We start from the raw sequence: 7,747 nt of genomic DNA, 5'->3' as shown, positions 1-7,747 counted from the left end.
TGTCAAAGGCCTTTTCTGCATCGATTCACAGGATCATATGGTTCTTCTCTTTTTTTTTTTTTATTAATGTGATGTATCACGTTGATTGATTTGCGGATGTTGAACCAGCCCTGCATCCCAGGAATGAATCCCACTTGATCATGGTGAATAATTCTTTTTATATGCTGTTGAATTCTATTTGCTAGGACCTTATTGAGAATTTTTGCATCCATATTCATCAGGGATATTGGCCTGTAGTTCTCTTTTTTTACTGGGTCTCTGTCTGGTTTAGGAATCAACGTAATACTGGCTTCATAGAATGAGTCTGGAAGTTTTCCTTCCCTTTCTATTTTTTGGAATAGCTTGGGAAGGATAGGTATTATCTCTGCTTTAAACGTCTGGTAGAACTCCCCTGGGAAGCCATCTGGTCCTGGACTCTTATTTGTTGGGAGATTTTTGATAACCGATTCAATTTCTTCGCTGGTGATGGGTCTGTTCAAGCTTTCTATTTCCTCCTGATTGAGTTTTGGAAGAGTGTGGGTGTTCAGGAATTTGTCCATTTCTTCCAGGTTGTCCAATTTGTTGGCATATAATTTTTCATAGTATTCTCTGATAATTGTTTGTATCTCTGAGGGATTGGTTGTAATCATTCCATTTTCATTCATGATTTTATCTATTTGGGTCATCTCCCTTTTCTTTTTGAGAAGCCTGGCTAGAGGTTTGTCAATTTTGTTTATTTTTTCAAAAAACCAACTCTTGGTTTCGTTGATCTGCTCTACCGTTTTTTTAGATTCTATATTGTTTATTTCTGCTCTGATCTTTATTATTTCTCTTCTGCTGCTGGGTTTAGGCTGCCTTTGCTGTTCTGCTTCTATTTCCTTTAGGTGTGCTGTTAGATTTTGTATTTGGGATTTTTCTTGTTTCTTGATATAGGACTGGATTGCGATGTATTTTCCTCTCAGGACTGCTTTCGCTGCATCCCAAAGCGTCTGGATTGTTGTATTTTCATTTTCGTTTGTTTCCATATATTTTTTAATTTCTTCTCTAATTACCTGGTTGACCCACTCATTCTTTAGTAGGGTGTTCTTTAACCTCCATGCTTTTGGAGGTTTTCCAGACTTTTTTCTGTGGTTGATTTCAAGCTTCATAGCATTGTGGTCTGAAAGTATGCATGGTATAATTTCAATTCTTGTAAACTTATGAAGGGCTGTTTTGTGACCCAGTATGTGATCTATCTTGGAGAATGTTCCATGTGCACTCGAGAAGAAAGTATATTCTGTTGCTTTGGGATGGAGAGTTCTAAATATATCTGTCAAGTGCATCTGATCCAATGTCTCATTCAGGGCCCTTGTTTCTTTATTGACCGTGTGTCTAGATGATCTATCCATTTCTGTAAGTGGAGTGTTAAAGTCCCCTGGAATTACCACATTCTTATCAATAAGGCTGCTTATGTTTATGAGTAATCGTTTTATATATTTGGGGGCTCCGGTATTCGGCGCATAGACATTTATAATTGTTAGCTCTTCCTGATGGATGGACCTTGTAATTATTATATAATGCCCTTCTTCATCTCTTGTTACAGCCTTTAATTTAAAGTCTAGTTTTTCTGATATAAGTATGGCTACTCCAGCTTTCTTTTGGCTTCCAGTGGCATGATAAATAGTTCTCCATCCCTTCACTCTCAATCTAAAGGTGTCCTCAGATCTAAAATGAGTCTCTTGTAGACAGCAAATAGATGGGTCTTGTTTTTTTATCCATTCTGATACCCTATGTCTTTTGGTTGGCGCATTTAGTCCATTTACATTCAGTGTTATTATAGAAAGATATGGGTTTAGAGTCATTGTGATGTCTGTATGTTTTATGCTTGTAGTGATGTCTCTGGTACTTTGTCTCACAGGGTCCCCCTTAGGATCTCTTGTAGGGCTGGTTTAGTGGTGACAAATTCCTTCAGTTTTTGTTTGTTTGGGAAGACCTTTATCTCTCCTTCTATTCTAAATGACAGACTTGCTGGATAAAGGATTCTCGGCTGCATATTTTTTCTGTCTAGCACACTGAAAATCTCGTGCCAATTCTTTCTGGCCTGCCAAGTTTCAAAAGAGAGATCAGTCACGAGTCTTATAGGTCTCCCTTTATATGTGAGGGCACGTTTACCCCTTGCTGCTTTCAGAATTTTCTCTTTATCCTTGTATTTTGCCAGTTTCACTATGATATGTCGTGCAGAAGATCGATTCAAGTTACGTCTGAAGGGAGTTCTCTGTGCCTCTTGGCTTTCAATGCCTTTTTCCTTCCCCACTTCAGGGAAGTTCTCAGCTATTATTTCTTCAAGTATCCCTTCAGCACCTTTCCCTCTCTCTTCCTCCTCTGGGATACCAATTATGCGTATATTATTTCTTTTTAGTGTATCACTTAGTTCTCTAATTTTCCGCTCATACTCCTGGATTTTTTTTATGTCTCTTTTTCTCAGCTTCCTCTTTTTCCATAACTTTATCTTCTAGTTCACCTATTCTCTCCTCTGCCTCTTCAATCCGAGCCGTGGTGGTTTCCATTTTGTTATGCATTTCGTTTAAAGCGTTTTTCAGCTCCTCGTGACTGTTCCTTAGTCCCTTGATCTCTGTAGCAAGAGATTCTCTGCTGTCCTGTATACTGTTTTCAAGCCCAGTGATTCATTTTATGACTATTATTCTAAATTCACTTTCTGTTATATTATTTAAATCCTTTTTGATCAGTTCATTAGCTGTTGTTATTTCCTGGGGATTCTTCTGAGGGGGATTCTTCCGTTTGGTCATTTTGGATAGTCCCTGGCATGGTGAGGACCTGCAGGACACTTCCCCTGTGCTGTGGTGTATAACTGGAGTTGGTGGGCGGGGCTGCAGTCAGACCTGATGTCAGCCCCCAGCCCACCACTGGGGCCACAGTCAGACTGGTGTGTGCCTTCTTTTCCCCTCTCCTAGGGGCAGGATTCACTGTGGGGTGGCGTGGCCCGTCTGGGCTACTTGCACACTGCCAGGCTTGTGGTGCTGGGGATCTGGCGTCTTAGTTGGGGTGGGTAGGCAAGGTGCACGGGGGCAGGAGGCTTAGCTCGCTTCTCCTTAGGTGATCCACTGCAGAAGGGGCCCTGTGGCAGCGGGAGGGAGTCAGATCTGCTGCTGGAGGTTTGGCTCCGCAGAAGCACAGAGTTGGGTGTTTGCGCGGAGCGAGCAAGTTCCCTGGCAGGAACTGGTTCTCTTTGGGATTTTGGCTGGGGGATGGGCGGGGGAGATGGAACTGGCGAGCGCCTTTGTTCCCCACCAAACTGAGCTCTGTCTTCCGGGGGCTCAGCATCTCTCCCTCTCTTTGTCCTCCAGCCTTCCCGCTTTCCGAGCAGAGCTGTTAACTTATGACCTCCCAGACGCTAAGTCGCGCTTGCTGTCGGAACACAGTCCTTCGGGCCCCTCCACTTTTGCCAGCCAGACTCAGGGGCTCTGCTTGGCCACCAGGCTGCCCCTCTGCCCCGGCTCCCTCCCACCAGTCCGTGGAGCGTGCACCGCCTCGCCGCCCTTCCTACCCTCTTCCGTGGGCCTCTCATCTGTGCTTGGCTCCGGAGACTCTGTTCTGCTAATCCTCTGGTGGTTTTCTGGGTTATTTAGGCAGGTGTAGGTGGAATCTAAGTGATCAGCAGGACGTGCGGTGAGCCCAGAGTCCTCCTATGCCGCCATCTTCCCAGTCTAGAAACTCCACACTGTTTTCAAGAGTGGCTACACCAGTTTGCATTCCCACCAACAGTGCAAGAGGGTTTCCATTTTTTCATATACTGGCCAGCATCTGTAGTTTCCTGATTTGTTTATTTTAGCCATTCTGACCAGTGTGAGGTGGTATCTCAGTATGGTTTTGATTTGTATTTCTCTGATATTGAGTGACATTGAGCATCTTTTCACATGTCTGTTGGCCACCTGTATGTCTTCTTGGGAAGTGTCTATTGATATCTTCTGTCCATTTCTTCACTGGGTTATTTGTTTTTTGGTTGTTGAGTTTGGTAAGTTTTTCATAGCTTTTGGATACTAGCCCTTTATTCGATATGTCGTTTGCAAATATCTTTTCCCATTCCATCAGTTGCCTTTTATTTTTGTTGATTGTGAGAGGCCTAAGAAAACTGAAACTTAAAAGCTTAAGTTATGGGATACTGAAACCTAACCAAGCCTAACCAGCTTGTTCCGCTTCTGTAAATTGCTTGGCGCACCCATGTATTCCTGATCAATCACAAGCCTAACCAGCTTGTTCCACTTCTGTACAATTGCTTGGTGTACCTGTGTATTCCTGATCAATCATTGAGATACCCGTACCCCCCAGTTGTGGTCTGACCTAAAGGCAGGAACGAATCGAATACTGCTAAGTGTCCAACTTTAAACATCAACCAATCACAGCTCTGTAACTGTGGAAAATCCCTGATTTCCCCATGACTTGTTTGTACCTGTCTATAAAAGGGCTGTAAAAATCTCTCTCGGGGCCTCTTAGCATCACCGGCAACGAGTGCTCAGAGGTCCAGTTTCGAACCTGCAATAAATGACCCTTGCTGCTTAGCTTTGACTCTGGACTCTGGTGGTTCATTTTTGGGGTCTCTTAGACTCTGGGCGTTTCATTGGGGGCTCGTCCGGGATGACCCCCAAACCTACCAGAACCCAAGTCAACAGGTCATTTCTGAGACCGATTGGTAAGTGAGCTGGCTCTGTCTGTTTCTGTTTGTTCGTTTCTGGCTCTCTCGCGCGGGATCTGTATCAGTGACTGATCTAGCCCTGGCGGACGCGCTATGGGGCAGTCAGTTGGGACCAGTAGGAGACGTCCTCTGGCACCCGTCTGGGGCACCATTTTGGCCCATCAGAACTCTTTGTTCGGGTTATGGACACCCGTCCTATATCTGGTCTCTTCTCCAAGGCACTTTCTGTTTGCCGCCGCGCTTGCGATTTAACTTGTCTCCTCTCCTCTGCAGGTATATCCGGCTCGCTCCCAGAACATAAACTAACTTGGCCCATTTATTTTTTCCTATACAGACTATGGGACAGAACCAGAGTACACCTCTCTCCCTTCTTCTAGCTAATTTCAAGGATGTCTAGGCTAGAGGCCATAACCTAAGCCTGGACATCCGCCGGTCGAGACTCATCACTTTCTGCCGGTCTGAGTGGCCCACTTTCGGGGTGGGCTGGCCTACTGAGGGCACTTTTTGTTTGCCTATAGTTGCCAAGGTCAGGGCCAAAACCCTCCTGCCAGGAGGGGAGGGCCACCCAGACCAGGTTCCCTACATCCTGTCTGGCAAGATCTTGTTGAAAACCCTCCACCCTATCTTCCCCCTCCCCTCACACCCCAGGCCCTGCCCTCAGTGGCCACCCCACCAGTTGCCCCGCTGGTTTGCCCCTCAAGGGGAACCGGGGGGGTGGGGAGGCAGGAAGCGGCAGCTGTGCTGGAACCAGGGAGGCTACAGGCAGCATCCGCGCCAAGCCCTATTAAAAATGAAACCAGCTGTGAAGGGCTAGCTGGCCGAACTCACGGGTGCACTCAGCTTGAGCCAAGCTCTCACCTCCCCAACTCCACTGTAGCCCTACCCCTGCGGAGAATAGGATCCCCCGATGAAACGGGCAATCCCCGACTCCAGTATTGGCCTTTCTCCACCAGTGACCTATATAATTGGAAAACCCAAAATGCTCAGTTTTCTGATAACCCTAGAGATCTTATAGCCCTCCTAGAGAGCATAATGTTCACCCACCAGCCTACCTGGGATGACTGCCAACAGCTTTTGCGAATCCTGTTCACCACGGAAGAAAGGGAGAGAATTCAACTTGAAGCACAGAAGCTGGTCCCCGGGGAAGATGGTCGACCCACTGTTAACCCTGACCTCATTAATGCAGCGTTTCCCCTGACTCGGCCTAATTGAGACTACAACGCGGCAGAAGGTAGGGGACGACTGCTCATTTATCGCCAGACTCTAATGGTGGGTCTCCGGGCTGCAGCACGCAAGCCCACCAATTTGGCCAAGGTGTACTTGGTAATACAAGGTAAGACAGAGAGCCCTGCCAACTTTTTAGAAAGATTAATGGAAGCCTTTAGGCAGTACACTCCCATGGACCCTGAGGCCCCTGAAAATCAGGCCACTGTTGTAATGTCTTTTGTAAACCAGGCTGCCCCTGATGCAGTCTCTAAAAACCAACCATCATTTGAATGGTCTGCGGAAGCTGAGCAGGCATTCCAACAGATAAAGAGAGCTCTCCTATCGGCCCCAGCTCTAGGACTGCCCGATTTCTCTAAGCCTTTCCACTTATATGTGGATGAACATAAAGGCATAGCCAAGGCAGTGCTAACCCAGCATCTAGGTCCGTGGTCCAGACCAGTGGCCTATCTCTCAAAAAAAAAAAAAAAAAAACCGGACCCTGTAGCTTCAGGATGGCCCCCTTGTCTCCGGATAATAGCGGCTGCAGCCCTAATGGTTAAAGACGCCGATAAGCTGTCCCTGGGTCAAGAGTTACATGTCACCACACCCCACGCCATCGAAGGAGTACTCAAGCAGCCCCCCCGATAGGTGTATGAGCAATGCTCGGATGGTCCACTATCAGGGACTCCTGTTAAATCCCTTGCGGATCACGTACACCCCTCCCCAAACTCTAAACCCGGCCTCGCTGCTACCTGACCCTGACCTGGACTCCTCGCTCCATGACTGTGCTGACATCCTAGTGCAGATCCATGGAACAAGGGAAGACCTACAGGACCGGCCGTTACCTGATGCTGAGGTCACCTGGTTCACTGACGGAAGCAGCTTCGTCCATCAAGGACAGAGGTACGCGGGGGCAGCAGTGACATCTGAGACTGAAGTGATATGGGCAGAGGCTCTGCCCCCAGGGACTTCTGCCCAAAGGGCAGAACTAATTGCATTGACCCAAGCATTAAGAATGGGGCGGGACCGCAAAGTGACTGTATATACAGACAGCTGGTATGCCTTTGCCACAGCCCATATACATGGGGCAATATACCGTGAGAGGGGACTACTCACTGCTGAAGGCAAAGACATCAAAAATAAAGATGAAATTCTGGCCCTATTGGCCGCTATTTTGGCCCCTAAGAAACTGGCCATAGTACATTGCCCGGGTCACCAAAAAATAACTGATCCAATCTCTCGAGGAAATAACCTAGCTGACCAAACTGCACGCCAGGTAGCACAAAAACCCATCCAAGTACTACCTGCGCAGCTACCAGACCCAGGGCCCCGAGATTTACCCCCACAGCCTGAATACTCAGAAGATGATTTTATCTGGATGCACAAGTTCCCCATGACCCGAGTTACAGATGGATGGTGGAGGGACTCCAGAGACCGCCTTATCCTTCCCGAAAAATTGGGCCACACAATCCTGACAAAAATACACCACTCTACCCATTTGGGGCCCCGAAAACTTCAGGATCTCCTCAGACAATCCAAACTGGTATTAAGAAACATCTCTGACCAGACGGAAAAGGTTGTGACAGCCTGTTCTGCATGTCAACTTCAGAATGTGCACCCACACGCCACAGCCTAAGGCCACCGAAAAAGAGGAACCATACCAGGAGCCCACTGGGAAGTGGACTTCACCGAGGTAAAGCCCGGCAAATATGGCTATAAATACTTACTAGTGTTCGTAGACACTTTTTCAGGATGGACTGAAGCCTTTCCAACCAAGAAGAAAACGGCGCAGATAGTAGCCAAAAAGATCCTAGAAGAAATCCTGCCTAGGTATGGTTTTCCAGTCATGATAGGGTCAGACAATGGACCTGC

General features: G+C 47.0%; 1 protein-coding gene across 1 annotated transcript; it reads left to right on the top strand.

Moving 5' to 3' along the window:
• The first annotated feature begins 6,442 nt into the window (after nucleotides 1-6,442).
• Nucleotides 6,443-7,511, top strand: LOC147576847 (uncharacterized). The gene has a single exon (XM_086676433.1). It carries the CDS (start codon nucleotides 6,471-6,473, stop codon nucleotides 7,509-7,511), a length of 1,041 nt encoding a protein of 346 aa, XP_086532559.1. The 5' UTR covers nucleotides 6,443-6,470.
• Nucleotides 7,512-7,747: the final 236 nt, after the last annotated feature.

The sequence above is a fragment of the Puma concolor genome, chromosome D1 (assembly GCF_028749965.1).
Source record: "Puma concolor isolate L17-30 chromosome D1, mPumCon1.1.hap2, whole genome shotgun sequence".
NCBI classification, from domain to species: Eukaryota; Metazoa; Chordata; class Mammalia; order Carnivora; family Felidae; genus Puma; species Puma concolor.
The sequence above is the reverse complement of the archived record's forward strand: the minus strand, read 5'-3'. Positions and strand labels throughout refer to the sequence as shown.

Coding starts and splice junctions, on each gene's coding strand:
- LOC147576847 (XM_086676433.1), top strand. CDS start 6,471: ATGTCACCACACCCCACGCCATCGAAGGAGTACTCAAGCAGCCCCCCC.